At 45.9% G+C, this 17,793-nt stretch overlaps 3 protein-coding genes across 3 annotated transcripts in view; 1 reads left to right on the forward strand and 2 right to left on the reverse strand.

Annotated features, from left to right (window-relative positions):
• Positions 1-17,793, forward strand: part of LOC102462711 (olfactory receptor 14J1-like) — an 80,975-nt gene that overhangs the window by 36,916 nt on the left and 26,266 nt on the right. The window lies entirely within an intron of this gene.
• LOC102460267 (olfactory receptor 6B9-like) lies at positions 7,540-8,520 on the reverse strand. Its single transcript, XM_006122769.3, has one exon. It carries the CDS (start codon positions 8,518-8,520, stop codon positions 7,540-7,542), a length of 981 nt encoding a protein of 326 aa, XP_006122831.3.
• LOC102460511 (olfactory receptor 5V1-like) lies at positions 12,169-13,098 on the reverse strand. The gene has a single exon (XM_006122770.3). It carries the CDS (start codon positions 13,096-13,098, stop codon positions 12,169-12,171), a length of 930 nt encoding a protein of 309 aa, XP_006122832.3.

Consider the following 17,793-nt stretch of genomic DNA (forward strand, 5'->3'; position numbering starts at 1 on the left):
ATGACATTTGCAGGTGGCATCATGCTGGGAGGGCAAACACTTCATTGGATAGAACTGAAATTCGAGGGATCTTGATAAATTGGGGAACTGATCTATAGAGAACAAAGTGAAATTCGATACAGACCAATGTCAGGTGCTACATGTAGCAAAAACCAAATGTACAGATAGGGTGTGTCTACACAGCACCCGAAACTTGAAATAAGTTATTTTGAAATAGATTCAAAATAAGCTACGCAATTTGCACTATACAAATTGCATTGCTTATTTTGAACCTATTTAGAAATAGCTTATTTCATCATTTGGTGCTGTCTACACAGTGCCAAATTTTGAAATAAAGGACTATTTCAAGCTATCCCTTACTCCTAGTAGAATGAGGTTTACAGGGCTGGCGAAATGGCGCCTCCGCTATATTTCAAAATAGCGGATGCATTCAAAAGATGGGAGGTAGCTATTTCGGGATACTGGAGGTATCCTGGAACAACTAGTCTGTGTAGACATACCCATACAGACCTGGGAGCTAACTGGTTTGGCAGCAGCTCCATTGAGAAGGATCGGGATGTTATGGTGGATCTCAACTTCAACATGGGTCAGCAAAAATAACCAATGCAATGTTTGGTTACATTGCCAGAGGTGTAGCATGTGAATCCTGGGAGCACCATGCTACTCAGTGCTGGGTAAGCCTCAGGTGCAGTATGAGGCCCAGTTCTGGTCACCAACCTATGGAAAGGATGCAGAGAAATGGGAAAGGATCCAGAGGCAAGTGAGAAAGACGATTGAAGAAATGGAACGCAAGACCCGTGAGCAAAGGCAGAAGGGACTAGCTCTGTTAGTTTGGAAGAGAGATATTGGAGGAGGGACATGAGAAGTCTTCAAACATTGCAAAGGCTGCCATAAAACAGATGGACAAAAGTTGTTCTCTCAGACCATGGAGAGCAGGAAAGAGACAGGGGGTCAAACTCCAGCACAGCAGATTTCGACTGAATTTCTGAGAACATCTCCCACCCCTAAGAGCAGCCGGAGAATGGAACGGATGCCTGGGAAGGTCATAGAAGGGCTTTCATTAGAGGTATTCTGAAGAAGGCTGGGAAACCGTCTGTCTGGGACAGTTTAGACACAGCAAACCCTGCAGCTTGCTGATCTGGATACGTCTACACAGTGATGAACAGCTTGCAGCAAGGTCCCGGATGACCTAGTCAGCTGGTTCAGGCTCTCACCAGTTGGGCTGTAGGACTATAAAAAACGGGTGCAGCTGTTGGCCTGAAGCATGGAGCCTAGGCTGAGTGACTCCCATGAGTGGGAAGGCGAAAGCGAGAGAGAAACTAGATAGGAACCAATCAGGGGAAGCAAAGGGGAAAAGATGGGAACCAATGGCTGTACTGAACAATGGGCAGTAGTGGCTTATATTATCAGCATGGTATTTTCTCTCTTATTATCTGTCTCTTTCCTAGTGTTTCCTGCCATTATGTTAGCTTTTCTGGCTGTTACCACACAGTGAGCAGATGTTTTCAGAGAACTGTCCACCAAGGACTCCAAGATCTCTCTCTCCAGCGGTAACGGCTAATGTAGACCCCTGGTTTTATAGGTATCATTGGAATTATCTTGCCTTTACCTACATTGAATTCCGTCCGCCATTTTGTTGCCCAAGATGACATCAGTGGAATCAAGCTAATATCCACCCATTGGAGAATCGGACCCACATTTCCAGAGGCCCACAACCACAAAGGTTCTGAACCTCCAGATTTAGGGTACATCTACACAGCTACATTATTTCAAAACAACTAGCGTTATTTAAAAATAACTTAGTCTGCGTCTACGCAGCCAGCAGTTGTTTTGAAATAAAGTCGAAATACTGTCAAGCTGGAAGACTTCTTCCTCCGACTCCTGTAACCCTCATTGTGCGAGGAGTAAGGGAAGTCAGAGGATGAGTGTTCTGTTTTGAAATAAGTGCTGTGTAGACGCTCCCTATTTCGAAATAAGCTAGTTGGAAATAAGCTATGCAATTGACGTAGCTCAATTTGAGTAGCTTATTTTGAATTAAGCCCTGCTGCGTAGACACGACCTTGACTACAGGCCAGACTTTTAAATGTATTTAGGCTCCTATGCCTAAGCTGCAGGGTTCAAGTAGAAGGATTTGTACTGTGGGCCACAAACGGAGACAGATGCCTTCTCCAGCTGCAGCGTAGGTGCCAAACTCTTGTGAGTGGGCTTCAGCAAGTATCTCTTGGCTAGTTTAGGTGTCTCCCTGCTCTGGTATATTATTCTGGGGTGTCTACCTGTCCCCATTCATTGTCCCGGGAGCCTGGGAACCTAACTTAAGAGTTGTGGATCACATAGTTACTGAAATGCTACTCCAGGGTGCCCACTGGCCTGGTGGATCAGTATCAGACACACAAGAGCAGCCCGTCCCTGCCCCATGGTTCCATTTATTCCTGTAATTTCGGTGTTTCTCCCATCTGTCTTCCTTGCTCCCCAACTTTTCTCAGCATCCCGTGCAAGTGAGGAGACATGTTGTGGATCTCGTAACTGGCTCTGAATCCAGCCAACCAGCAGTGAGGAGGACCTGCACATCCAAGATTGAAATTGTTTTCTTGGCCATGACAACGCTGCTCACCATGGGCCCTTTCCTGTTGATAAGCCTGTCCTGCCTCCACATGATTGTCACTGTCCCAAAGCTGCCATTGGCAGGGGGAAGGCGTAAGCCTTCTCCACTTGCTCTGCCCACCTCACAGTGGCGACTTTCTTCAATGGAATGACTGTTATCACCTACCTAAGGCTCAAGGACAACTACAGCTCAGGGAGTGATCAAATGATTTCCCTCATGCACACAGTCATGATATTGGTGTTGAACCCCATAATATACACGCTAAGGAAAAAACGAGGCAAAGGGAGCCTTTAGGGAAATGGTAGAGAAGAACGTCTTTGCATGCAACTGGAGAAATTTGAGAAACAAAAATAGTTCATCAAAATGAGAAGAATGAGCAAAATCCACCAGCATTTATTGACCCTTTCCCCTCGTGCCCTCATTTTTTCACTGAAATTTGGCTGTTTAGAGAGTGAATGACCTGCTATGTAGGAAAACAGGGGAAACTGTGTTTTAAAAAAAGCTACTTTTTCCATCTACATTTTAAGGATTTTTTTTATTCAAACTTCTGAAACCGTTTGACCAGATTGAAAGTTGGTTGAAAAAAGCAAACAGGAATGTTTAGTCAAAGTGGCATCTCCAAATTAATGTTGTACCAATGTGAAATGTAATATACACCCGTGGTTGAAAATGGGATGTGCTTCAGAACAGCTCCACTTCTTGGGTGTGTCTAGACTACAAGGTTTGGTCGAGAAAAGTGGACTTTTGTTGACAAAACTATACCTGCGTCTACACTGCCACTGAGTGCTGTTGACATAACGTTGACAGAACTTAGCAGTTTTGTTGACAGCTGTAAACCTCATTCTAAGAGGAATAACACCTTTTGTCGACAGAGTTCTGTCAACGGAAGGCGTTATTGCATCTACACTGTCCTTTGCGTCTACACTGTCATGTTGACAAAGCGGATTGCTTTGTTGACAGAACTGGCTATAGTCTAGACACTCTTTGTCGACAGAAGCTTTGTCGACAATATTTGTTGACAAAAGCCTGTCGTCTAGATGTACCCCCTATGACTATACCATCTGATACTGGAATCCATTTTGAGCCAGGTATTTTTGTCATGGGAAGGGGAGATGCCAAACAAAAGATTCCTACCCTGGGGCAGAGTCCATTGAAGCAATGGGAAGCTACCAGCCCATTGTCTATAACTGACCTTTGACACTGCCTGACCTAACCTACGTAGATACTTGAAGAACTCTGATTGGAAGCTTATACATGAAATGAGAACAGCTGTTTCCAGTAAGAATTTGCATGTAACAAGTTTCTTAGTGGATTAGAACTAGTTATACGTTGTCTATTCATTTTAATTTAGTAACTTACTTTGATCTGCCTGTTTTCATTTGCAACCACTTAAATCCTACTGTTTGTACTCACAACAAACACTTTTGTTTACTCTCAGGCCCAGTGCAAATAAATGTTACCTGCGGGAAGCAACCACTGTGCATATCTCTCTTTCATTGTTAAAGGGTGCTAACCTATAAGATTTCACTGTGTTAAATTTTTATACGGGGTAAGACAGATTTATTCGGGGTCCCATTTGGGGGTTGGTTTCCTAGGTGCTGAATCCTTAGAACTGCATCCTCCCAGAACTGACGTGGTTCAGTGTCTGCATTGCTCTGCAGAGGGCGGTTACCCCATCCCTGTGCTTTGTCTAGGGGAGACCAGAGGGTCTGGCCCAGCAGGACAGGGTGGTGGGTAGTTCCAGAGAACAGGAAGGTAGGCATCAGTGGCATTATCAGCATACTGGGGAACAATCCCAATGGGATTTTTGGGACGGCACCTTGACATAATGATATGTAAATGTTCCACGTGAAAACACTCATGTCTCTGGGGGTATATCTACACTACCACCCTAGTTTTAACTAGGGTGGTAATGTAGGCAACCGGAGTCGCAAATGAAGCCCGGATTTGAATTTCCCCGGCTTCGTTTGCATATTGCCGGGCGCCGCCATTTTTAAATGTCCGCTAGTGCGGACTCCGTGCCCCGCAGCTACACGTGGCACGGACTAGATAGTTCGAATTAGGCTTCCTATTCCGAACTACCGTTACTCCTCATTCCACGAGGACGGATGGACGGACAGACAGATAGATAAATGAGTTGTATGGGGATAGGTAGATAAATCGGGTGTGTTGGTATGGATAGACAGAGAAACAGATAGAGAGATAGATACATAATGTGTGTGTGGATGGATAGATTAGATAGATAGATAGATAGATAGATAGATAGATAGATCTGGAAGGGATCTCAATAGATAATCAAGTCCAGCCCTTTGCCCTCACGTCAGGACCAGGCACCATCTAGATCATCTAGAGGTCTGTTTAACCTGCTCTTAAATACCTACAGTGACGGAGACTCCACAACCTCCCTAGGCAATTTATTCCAGATTTATCACCACCCTGACAGGCAGGACGTTTTTCCTAATGTCCAACCTAAACCTCCCTTGCTGCAGTTTAAGCCACTTGCTTCCTGTCCTATCCTAGGCCAAGGAAAATGGTTTTTCTCCCTCCTCCTTAAAACACCTATCATGTCCCTTCTCAGTCTTCTCTTTTTTAAACTAAACAATTCTTTCAGTCTTCCCTCACAGCTCACATTTTCTAGACCTTTACTCATTTTTGTAGATCTTCTCTGGACCCCTTGAAAAACTGCCAACTCTCTTCAATTGTTTTTCCTCTTAGTATTGCTTCCCATGGGACCTTACCAACCAGCTCACTGAGTTTGCTAAAGTCTGCTTTCCTGAAATCCATTGTCTCTATTTTGCTGTTCTCCTTTCTACCATTCCTTAGAATCATGAACTCTATGATTTCATGGTCACTTTCAGCCAAGCTGCCTTCCACTTTCAAATTCTCAACCAGTTCCTCCCTATTTGTTAAAATCAAATCTAGAACAGCTTCCCCCCTAGGAGTTTTCTCAAATTTCCGAACTAAATTTTTCTCTCCATGCACTCCAAGAACTTATTGGATAGTCTGTGCCCCGCTGTGTTAGTTTCCCAACATGTATCTGGATAGTTGAAGTCCCCCATCACCACCAAATCCTGCTCTTTGGATGATTTTGTTAGTTGTTTAGAAAAAAGCCTCATCCACCTCTTCTACCTGGGTAGATGGTCTGTAGTAGACCCCTAGCATGACATCGCCCTTATTTTTTACTCCTTTTAGCCTAACCCAGAGACTCTCAACACATCTGTCTCCTATGTCCATCTCCACCTCATTCCAAGGATATACATTCTATGGCTACGTCTACACTGGCATGATTTTCCGGAAATGCTTATAACGGAAAAGTTTTCCATTATAAGCATTTTTGGAAAAAGTGCGTCTACATTGTCGGGATGCTTTTCTGGAAAAGCACTTTTTACAGAAAGCGTCTGTGCCAATCTAGACGTGCTTTTCTGCAAAAAAGCCCTGATCATCATTTTCGCAATTGAGGCTTTTTTGCAGAAAAGAAATCTCTGCTGTGTACACTGGCCCTTTTCCAGAACAGTTTTCCGGAAAAGGACTTTTGCCCGAACGGGAGCAGCATAGTTTTTCCGGAAAAGCACTGATGATTTTACATTAGATCGTCAGTGCTTTTCCGGAAATTCAAGGGGCCAGTGTAGACAGCTGGCAAGTTATTCCAGAAAAGCGGCTGATTTTCCGGAATAAGTGGTCAGTGTAGACACAGCCTATATGTATAAGGAAACACCTCCTGTTGTCCCTGCCTGTCCTTCCTGAGCAAGCTGTATCCTTCTACACCCATCTTCTAGTCGTGTGTCTTACCCCACCAGGTCTCTGTGATACCAACTGTGTCATAGTTGTGTTTATTTACTAGCACTTTCAGTTCTTCTTGTTTATTCCCTGTACCCCTTGCATTTGTATACAGGCATCTAAGATACTGTTTTGATTTTACTCTCCCTCCCCCAGTGCTCCCTTCTCCTTCTTTATCTCTGCTACTACAGCCCATGCACCCTTTCATTTCTGACCCATCTCCCAGGTCTCCATGTTTTTCACTTACCTGTGAGCTTTGGTCACTTGTCCCCATAGAACCAAGTTAAAAGCCTCCACGCTAGGTTAGCGAGTCTGTCCCCAAATACTTTTCCCCTTCCTCGGTAGGTGAAACCCATCTCTGCCTAGCTGTCCGTCCTCCCAGAACATCATCCGGTGGTCAAGGAAGCCAAGCCCTCATTGTGACACCATCTTCACAGCTGAGCAGTCCCCTCTTGAATTCATCTGGATGGATGGATGGATGGATGGATAGAGGGGGTATGTGGGGTTAGATTAGATTATAAGTGCAATGTACCATGTAGGGTTTGCATGTATATATTTTTTGTGATTTATTGGCACTTTGGGTGCACTTGGGGTGCACTGTCATAATTTGTGTTGGTCTCTTGGGGCAAATTCTGTCCTCTCCTGTTGGTTTATTCCCAAACCGTCCTGTTTTTACATTTCACTTTTCTCTACTGAAAAGTCAACAGAGTCTGATGTTTAAAGTATATTCCTTGAGAATACTTATTCATATGCTACATGTTGTACGCAAAGCTAGATGCATGCCTTTCCTTTTCTTGCAGCCAGGTTTAAGGTATGGAGAGTGCAGTTTTCGGTGTAATAGGATATATGAACAAGTCACATTATGTGTAAAATATGCTTTTTCCCCCTGCTGAAATAAATTATGGGTAATTTAATGTTCATGCTTATAAGTTAGGTTTAGTTTAGTCAGGGTCTATGAGAAGGAATCGAGTAGGCTATGGAAGTAGATACAGTGCAAAAATTCTTTCTGCTTAGGAACACTATTGTCTAAAACACTGGAGACTGTCCCAAAAACATGAAAAGTTAAATGAATTCTTCACTTAATAAAAAATACACACACACACACACACACACTGAGATACGCATACTCCCTGCAGTACCCAGCTTCACCATCCGCTCTCTTACAAACCCCCATTGGAAATGTGTTTAGCCTTGGGCAGCAGTAGACACCTTCCCATCATGGCTTTCCTCAAAGCTTCCTGGACCTCCTTGTTCCTCAGGCAGTATATTACAGGGTTCAGCATGGGCGTCACCACCGTGTAGAACACGGACACCACCTTGTTGAAGTCAACTGAATAATTGGAGTCACTGGATGTTGGCCGCACATACATGAACATCAATGTGCCGAAGAAGATGGCCACTACGGCCAGATGGGAGCCGCAGGTAGAGAAAGCTTTCTGGCGCCCTGTGGCCGAAGGAATCTTCAGGATTGTCGCCAGGATGAGGACGTAGGAGACCACAATCAGGAGGAAGGAGCTGACAATGACGCCGGTGGCCACAATGAAATTGATGGTCTCAGCCTTGCGGGGGTCCACACAAGAGAGCTTCAGCAAGGGTGAATTATCACATAAGAAGTGGTTGATCTGGTTGGGCCCACAGAAGGGCAACTTGCAGACCGAGACCAGGGGTGGAATGTTGACAAGGAAGGCCCCTACCAAAGAGCTCAGGGCCAACCGAAAACAAACACTGTTACTCATGAGGATCGGGTAGCGCAGTGGGTTGCAGATGGCTACATAGCGATCATAGGCCATGATGGCCAAGATGAAGCATTCAGCAGTGCCCAAGGTGATGAGGAAGTACAGCTGGGCAATGCAGCCAGTGTAGGAGATGGATTTGTCCTTGTCCAGGAATCCCTCCAGCATCTTGGGGATGATGTTGGAGGTGTACCAGATCTCCAGGAAGGAGAAGTGGCTGAGGAAAAAGTACATGGGGGTATGGAGGCGGCGGTCGATACGTACTATCAGGATTATGATGATATGTCCAGACAAGGTCACCATGTATATGACCAAGCCCACCAAAAACAGCAACAGCTGCAGCTTCTGGAGGCTGGGGAAGCCCAGGATGATGAAGTGGGTCACTAGTGTTGCATTCTCCACCCTCATGGCAGCATTGTATGATCTATGGGGTTAACACAAAGCAAAAAAACACACAGTGGCTTCTTATAATTGAACATATGACTAAGTAAAATGGCGAGCGAGAGATGGGGTATATGGGGATAGATAGATTTTGAGGGTTACATTATTTCAGTTAGATAATAGAGAGAATGGATATAGCTCTGTCCAATCAAAACTAATCAATAGTTCTTTAGAATAGTACCTAGGGGTGACAGTAGATGAGAAGCTGGATATGAATCAACAGGGTGCCCTTATATCCAAGAAGGCTAACAGCATAGCTGGCTGCATTACGAGGAATGCAGATCTAGAGAAGTGATTATTCCTCTTTATTCTTTACTGGTGAGGCTACATCTGGAGTATTGCATCCAGTTCTGGGCCTCCCATTACCAAAAGGATGTGGATGCAGTGAAGAGAAGCCAGCGGAGGGCAACCAAAATGATTAGGAGGTTGGAGCATTTAACTTATGAGGAGAGGCTGAGGGATTTGGCCTTATTTAGTCTACAGAAGAGAAGAGTGAGGGGGGATTTGATAGCAGCCTTCAACTTCCTGAAGGGAAGTTCCAAAGAAGATGGAGAGAGGCTGTTCTCAGTAGTGGCAAGTGGCAGAATGAGGAGCAATGGTCTCAAGTTGCAGTGGGGAGTCTAGGTTGGCTATTAGGAAAAATGATTTCCCTCGGAGGGCGGTGAAGCACTGGGATGGGTTCCCTAGGAGGGGGTGGAATCGCCATCCCCAGAGGTGTTTAAGTCCCGGCTTGGCAAAAACCTGACTGGGATGGTTGAAATGACCAACATGGGGAGCACACAACACTTTTTCTTCTAACTTCCCCTTGGGCCCCTCACCCCTAAAGATCCATCTGATGTAATTAGCTGTAAAGCCCACGGAGAACACAGAGGGGCGGGTTATAAGCTAAATGACTCTGTAAAGACCAGTCTTATAGAATCGTAGAATACCAGGGCTGTCAGAGACCTCAGGAGTCATTAAGTCCAGCCCCCTGCTCAAAGCAGGACCAACCCCAACTCAATCAGCCCAGCCAGTGCCCCTGAAGTCTTGCATTTAAATTAAAAGCTGCTGACCAGCCCTGAAATAAAGACTGGCCATGCTAATCTCACTGGAGTCACTCCAGCATGGAACCACTGTCCGGAGGGGTGGGTGTGGCATTCGAGGGCCAGATTATCCTCACATTTACAGGGACCCACAGTCACACAAACGTGACTGAGTGGGAAACCTGTGCATAGACCGGTGGGATATCACATCAACTACCTGGATACTGTCCCTGAGTTCAGACCTTCGCTTGGTCTGGTACAATGAGTGAGCAAATGTGGATGAAGAAAGGGGCAGGGTGTGACTTGTGCAATGGGGCATGTTAGCAGATATGGGCATGGAGGACGTGCCACCCAAAAACTTACCAACAAACTAGGGCTTCCTTCCAGTGTACATCTTATCTTTCTAAACGCTCGTGCTTCAGGGTTGCAGCCACCAACCTGCCGTGGTCAGGAAAGTTTCCCCGCCAATGTATTCTGGGAGAAGGATTTCTTTTTTAGTCTCCTTCCTTTGAAGCATCAAGGATGGCCAGGACTGGAGACCGGACATTGGATGCGGAAAGCCGGGGCTCTGAACTTTCTGTCAGTCAGGGTTTGGCTGGCTGGTTCTTGCTCACATGCCAAGTGTCTAACTTTTAACCTTCAACACAGTCCCACAGGACAGTGTGACAGGTCAGCTGGAGAAAGGCGGGCTCTGGGGAGCTACCATTAGTGGACTGATAATGGGATACAAAACTGTAAACAAAGAGAAGCTATTAAAGGCACCATGTTGGATTGGAGAGAGGTCGCCAGCGGGATTCCTCAGGGATGTCTCCTGGGTCTGGTGTTTGCTGTCTCTACTAATGACCTGGATGTAGAAATAGACAGCAGTGTGATGACATTTGCAGGTGGCACCATGCTGGGAGGGCAAACACTTCAGAGGATAGAACTGAAATTTGAGGGATCTTGATAAATTGGGGAACTGATCTATAGAGAACAAAGTGAAATTCGACACAGACCAATGTCAGGTGCTACATGTAGGGTAGAAAAACCAAATGTACAGATAGGGTGCATCTACACAGCACCCGAAACTTGAAATAAGCTATTTCTAAATAGATTCAAAATAAGCGACACAATTTGCACTACACAAATTGCATAGCTTATTTTGAACCTATTTAGAAATAGCTTATTTCATCATTTGGTGCTGTCTACACGGTGCCAAATTTTGAAATAAAGGACTATTTCGAGCTATCCCTTACTCATAGTAGAATGAGGTTTACAAGGATGGTGAAATGGCGCCTCCGCTATATTTCAAAATAGCGGATGCGTTCAAAAGATGGGAGGTAGCTATTTCGGGATACTGGAGGTATCCTGGAATAACTTTGCTGTGTAGACGTACCCATACAGACCTGGGGGCTAACTGGTTTGGCAGCAGCTCCACTGAGAAGGACCTGGGTGTTATGGTGGTTCTCAACTTCAACATGGGTCAGCAAAAATAACCAATGCAATGTTTGGTTACATTGCCAGAGGTGTAGCATGTGAATCCTGGGAGCACCATGCTACTCAGTGCTGGGTAAGCCTCAGGTGCAGTATGAGGCCCAGTTCTGGTCACCAACCTATGGAAAGGATGCAGAGAAATGGGAAAGGATCCAGAGGTGAGTGAGAAAGACAATTGAAGAGATGGAACGCAAGACCCCTGAGCAAAAGCAGAAGGGACTAGCTCTGTTAGTTTGGAAGAGAGACATTGGTGGAGGGACATGAGAAGTCTTCAAACATTGCAAAGGCTGCCATAAAACAGATGGACAAAAGTTGTTCTCTTAGGCCACGGAGAGCAGGAAAGAGACGGGGAGGGGTCAAACTCCAGCAGGACCAAGTGAACCTAAGCTAGCCTGATGGATGTTTGTCCAACCTGATCTTAAACCCCCCCGGTGACAGGGTGTTCCAGAGCTTAAGTACCGAGAGTTGGAAGGTTTTCCTAATATTTCGCCTGTGGCAAATTAAGCCTCATCCTACCTTCAGTGGACATGGAGAACAATGGATCTCGCTCCTCCTTTGAAAACCCTTAATTATTTGAAGCTTTTATCAGGTTCCTTTCTCCCCACCTTGATTTTCTCAGGACCAACATGTCCTGGTTTTCTCACCTTGCCTGATAGGTCAGGTTTGCTAAACCTTTGATCTTTTTGGTTACTCTCATTTGGGCTCCCCACCAATTTGTCCACATCTTTCATAAGTGCGTGAGATGCAGGCAAGGCCATGCAGCTGCTAGATCTGTGCAATAAATTAAGGTTCCATTTAATTGTAATGTTTTATTGGTTAATCCTTTCTCAGGTGTTCCTTGTGGTGGACCTCCACTTTTAACAATAACACTTAGCATCCCTACAAAAACTTCCGTCCATAAATAGGAAAGTTCTTCGCAACAGTCCTGGAGCTTTCACTCCCCTGCTCTAACCCCTAGACCCACTCCCCTCCAAGAGTCATCAGATAAAACCTGATTCCCCATGCCTCTCCATAAAACCAGTTAAACCCACTCCCCGTCCTGACTGCCCGATCCCATAGGTTGTAGCTTCCTACATCCCTTTTATGGAAGCAGAAACCAACACCAGTGTTCTTGATTCTCTTAGAAGAACATTTTCCTCACCAGTGCCTTTTTCATGGCCCTCTTCACATCCTTGTTCCTCAGCGTGTAGATCAGTGGGTTTAACATAGGGGTGACAATACTGTAGAGCAGGGAGATTAGCCTGTCGTTATCCAGTGAGTAGCTAGACAGGGGTCTGATGTATGTGAAGATACTGCTTCCGTAGTAGAGCAGGACGGCAGTGAGGTGTGACGCGCAGGTGGAGAATGCCTTTCTCCTCCCCTCGGGAGAATGTATCTTCAGTATCCTCCAAACAATGCACCCATATGAAAGTCCAATGCACAGGGAGGGGCTCCACCCCATGAAGATGCTGGAGACCAGTATCATGGTGACATTGAATGAGATGTCTCCGCAGGAGAGGGCCAGCAAGGGTGGGATGTCACAGTAGAAGTAGTTGATCCCATTGGCCTCGCAGAAAGGCAGGCGGATGGTCAGGGACGTGTGCACGGCTGCATTGAGGGCGCCACTCAGCCAGGAGACAGATGCCAGCAGCAGGCAAAATGTCCTACTCATGATTCGTGTGTAGTGTAGGGGGTTGCATATGGCCATGTAGCGGTCGTAAGCCATGCTAGCCAACAGGACGCACTCAGCACCCACAAAGAAGAGGAAGAAGTAGAGTTGTGCCACGCACCTTTCATACGAGATACTGCTCCTGCCTGACAGCAAGTGCACCAGCATCTGGGGGACAGTGGTGGTAGTCTGGCAGACATCTAGGAGGGAGAGGTTTCCGAGGAAGAAGTACATGGGGGTTTGGAGACGTGGTTCCACCACAGAGAGGAAAATGATGAGACTGTTCCCCAAGAGGATGAAAATGTAGATGATGGAGATGACCAAAGACAGCAGGAAACGTAACCTCTGGATGTTATAAAATCCCAGAAGGATGAATTCAGCTGGCACAGTTTGATTCCCCATGATCTTGTTTTCATTGGGCGGCAGCAGCGAGGCAAATGGCCCTAGAAGCAAGGAGAAAGAAGTCGTTTTACAAGACTTTGCACATTTCCGTTTTGTCCTCAGCAGAACCAGGGATCCTGAGTTTCTTCCTGGCAACCCTCTCTCACTGCTAGATCCCTCTCCCAGGCAGGAACAGAAGCGAGACACCCCGACTCCCCAACCTTGCGCCATCCCTGGGAACCTGCTTGTCTTCTGGAGCTTGTACTTGACCACAGGAAACTCACTGCTAGAGCCCATGCCCTTCTCAGGTCTGTGATGCGTTCCTGACTCCTGGTCATCGCTGCTCTAACCACTATACCAAACTCTATCCCACAGCCTGCAGTGCAGTCCAGTAGACTTGTCTCCTGTGATAGCCCACTAGCCCCTCCCCCCCTTCATTTCTTAAAGCCTGGAACAGAAACCAGGAGTGTTGACTTCCAATCTCTGCTTCTCTACCAGAGAGGCTTTACTCATCTCTCATGGAGCCCAGATCACTCATTCTGAGAGTCCACTCCCCTTTCTGTACTTAGGATCGAATTTAAGAACCCTTTCTCCCTGGTAGACCACACCCCTTTACGAGGATCTGACGGAGAACATCGGGAAGCTCCTAATTCAAACTCTGTTTTTCAACTCTTAGATACCTGTCTTGCCCTTAATCTGCACTAGTGCCCGTGAATTCGAGAAAGTTTGTCCTTCCACAGACCATACTATCCATATTCAAGTGATCTATAAAGGACTTTAATTTTCATGGGCTGTAAATCTAATACTGCTTGAACCTCTCTAGCCTAGCACTGTCTAGTCCAGCAACGTCTGCAGGCCGGCATGATTTAAGTTAGCCGGATGTCCACTTATCATGGATACGGCCAAGTTTCCGATGATCCCATACAGGTTGTTTACAGCCACAAGTCCTGGCTCTCAGTGTTTTGTGCTGTTATTTAGCTCTAATGTACCGCTAAACATCTTCTAAGAGTCTGGTAAGCAGTGGAAGTGTTGGTGACGGTGGTAGACAATATCAACCTCCCATGGTCCGGCAAATTCTCTGGTTTGGCTCCAGTCAGGTCCCGAGAGTGTTGGACTAGCGAGGTTCAACCTGTACTAAAGTCAAGTGACATGGTTCCCTATGGCTCACCATGGTTCCCCTCTAAGTAGAACCTTTGAGTTCTGAACAGCAGGGTTACAAACTGACCAGTCAATTTGAGACTTATGTGAAACTGGAAATATACAATCAGGCAGCAGCAAGGACAACAGATAAAAACAAAAAGCAAAGACAGTACTGTACTGTGTTAAACCTAGACTACCAAAAATAGTGAAAGCAACATTGTTTCTTCTGCCTAGCTCAGTTTCAAAGCCAGTTTCAGTCAGTGTTCAGTTGCAAATTTTTTAAATAACCACCATAAGGTTTTGATCAGTGTTACGAACATTTCAGAGTTATGAACAACCTCCATTCCTGAACTCTACCGGATTGTGGAAACATGGTGGATGGGCAGATGATTACCCCTAGCTGGTAACATATACACACAATCTCCTCTGCATTACGTTAGCTCTTATCCCTTTCCAGATTTCATGCCAACTACCCCTTTATATTTTTTTAAATATTTAAGTATGACATTTATGTGCCAGTCAAAGGCATAGTAGGACACATCTTTCTCCTCAAGAAGCAGCATTTACCTTCCACAACTACCATAAGTTTCAACTAATTCGGATAGATGAAGAGACAAAGAGAGCTGCATGTAGATGAGGAGTGAATAAATTGGTGAGTGATTAGCTAAATAGAAGGGGTGCATGGGGATAGATTAGATTAGATTAGATTAGATTAGATTAGATTAGATTAGATTAGATTAGATTAGATTAGATTAGATTAGATTAGATAGACAGGGGATTCAAAAAATCCTTGAAAGAATGAACATTCAGAGTCCCTCTAACTGCTCCGGCAATATGTGAAGTGTCTCTCACCAAGCAGTGGAAATATGTCGGCAGTTCTGGCTCGACGCTCCTCACAGCAGGAGCTCGGAGGAGAAGTGCAGTATATGTGCTTTGAAAGCACTCTTGAGTCCTTCTCCCCAGAGCATCCCTGTGTGTCTGGGATGAAGCTACTTTGCCTGGAGTTGCAAGGGATGGGGACGGGGGGAATACCCTCAGTTGGTTGTCTGGTGAAAGCGCTGTCACCGTACAGTCTAGTGGTGATGGACAGTGTATTGGGAAACGGCCGTTCTTGTGCTAGTGTACACCTAGACCAATGAGCCAGCTTGTGGCTCATCGGAGTGGAGCCTAGGTCACGGACACTTTACCAGTGACTTCAACAGTTACCTCCGAAATCTGCATCTGAGCCCCAGGGGTGGGAAATAAACTCTGTGTATATGGCCCTGAGAAAGAGTGGAAAGAGACCTTGAGCGTCTAAAATTCTTGGCATCATTTGGAACCATGAAGGGAGACATCTCGGTACTCGCATCATATCAATCAATGGATTTAAACCAGGGGTTGAATTTGGCTCCAATACTTCTAATTTAGGGTGATAACTCTGAAACCTAGGGTATGTGGAACGAGGTGCAACAGGTACCTAACTCCAAAAGCAACAGGTACCTAACTCCCTTGAGTCCTTTGAAAATCTCAGCTACAAATCTTTATTTGAGCAACTTCTATTTTAACCATTTGGCAGCAGATGCTTGAAGTATTTACTGGCTGTGGGGTGCAGCATGACATTTTAGCTGGAGCCTGGGATATGGGCGTGGTGTGAGCAAAAACACCAGACTCTGTTTCCCTTACAGAACTAGAGGATGCTCCTACCATAAGATGTACACGTGGTTCACTTCAGATACTGTCGACAAAGCCTCTGTCAACAAAGTGTGTCTAGACTACATCCAGTTCTGTCGACAAAGCAAGCCGCTTTGTCAACATGAGAGTGTAGACGTAAAGGACAGTGTAGATGCAATGCCTTCTGTCGACAGAACTCTGCCGACAAAAGGTGTTATTCCTCATAGAATGAGGTTTACTGCCGTTGACAAAAGTGCCGAGTTCTGTTGACGTTATGTCGACAGAACTCAGCAGTAGTGTAGACACAGGTATAGTTTTGTCGACAAAAGGCTACTTTTGTCAACAAAACCCTGTAGTCTAGACACACCCTTCCTCCTGAAGTCTATCATTGACTTCTCTGGAAGTCAGAGAACCTAAAACTCCATGGATCCATAGCTGATCCAGCTTCAGTAGTTTGCCCCTCCTTTTCCTCATTCTAATATGACTCCTGCCTCTTCTTCAAAAACAACTACATATGATTGATGGACTCAAAATCTCTTGATGGTTCTGTGTTCTGTACATTTCCTCTGAAGCATCTGGCATTGGCCACTGTTGGTAGACAGAATACCGGGCTCAATAGATCTTTGATATCATCTGGTATGGCCATTCTTCAGTTCTGAGGTTCTACTGGGGCATGTTTGTACCCTGTGATGTGTGAATGAATTATGACATGGTGATATAATAGTGTGAGGTGCACTACAAAATTGTAATTAGCTGAAAATAGGACCCTAAATCATTGTGGCTTGAACCCCCAGGAAGGGCAGGATACCACCAAATGGAATTTGTCCGCGATAGCCATGTTGATAGAAAAAAATTGGCTACGGCATAAGTGTAGGGCCCTGCCAAAATCACAGCCATGCAAAAAGTGTCATGGACCATGAAATCTGGTGTCCTCCCATGAAATCGGGTCTTTTGTGTGCTTTTACCATGTGCTTTCATGGGGGAGACCAGCATGCGTCAGCTGGCCCTGGCCCTGGCCCTGGCCCTGGCCCTGGCCCTGGCCCTGGCCCTGGCCCTGGCCCTGGCCCAAAAGGGAGTGGCAGGGAGATCAAAAGGTGATTTTAGGGGGGGTCCCTGTGCATAAGTCTTTCTATTATTTCTTGCCCTACCTTCTGCGAATATGGAGAACAGCCAATAGCAGATCACCTTCCCCTTTTTAACCACCCGTAACAAACAGGAAGACTGTTTTTTGAGTTCTTCTTAAATCTTCTTTTCTTAGGAGAAAATATGCCCAAGTTGTCTGCCATGACTGGACTTTCCCCCTTAGAAGGCTGCTATGTCAGAGACCATTCCCCAGCCCCTGAGAACACAGCTTTCCCGTGGCTGGCTTATGTCTTGACCTCTCTGGGGTGGGAACCCCACGATCCTGTCCCTTTCCAGAGGGGTCTCTGGGTTACCTATTCCTGGATGAGAGCTGTACTACGTGGACTTGGAACTGCCCACGGTTCCCCTCTGGGAGCCAGGGTCTGTACAGGGACACGGAAGCTGTTTCTTTGGAACCAAGTGTTATGTATTTGTCCAAAGACAGCACAGAGCTTAGAGAAGCAGGCTGAAAAAGAACAAAACAGCCTATTGTTTTCCTGATGCTTTGCATACACCGCCAGCCCCTAGATAGAAACAACCAGCTTTGACAGCCCCAGTTCTCCCTGGGCACCAAGTTACCGCTAGCCCCAGGCACTTCCCAATGCTCTATCTGCTTCTTTGCCTTTGCCCCAGGCACTACCCGATCTCCCAGCACCATGATTGGCAGAGCGTTTCTGTTGATGGAACAAGGGGTGATCCTTCTCCAATGGAGAAACCCCCTACGCTGGTGTCAACTGTTCTGTGAGTAACACTTCCTACCTGCCAGGGTGGTGAAACACTGGAATAAATTGCCTGGGGACGTTG

Source organism: Pelodiscus sinensis, chromosome 30 (genome assembly GCF_052426305.1).
Source record: "Pelodiscus sinensis isolate ZL-2025 chromosome 30, ASM5242630v1, whole genome shotgun sequence".
In the NCBI taxonomy this organism is placed as follows: Eukaryota; Metazoa; Chordata; order Testudines; family Trionychidae; genus Pelodiscus; species Pelodiscus sinensis.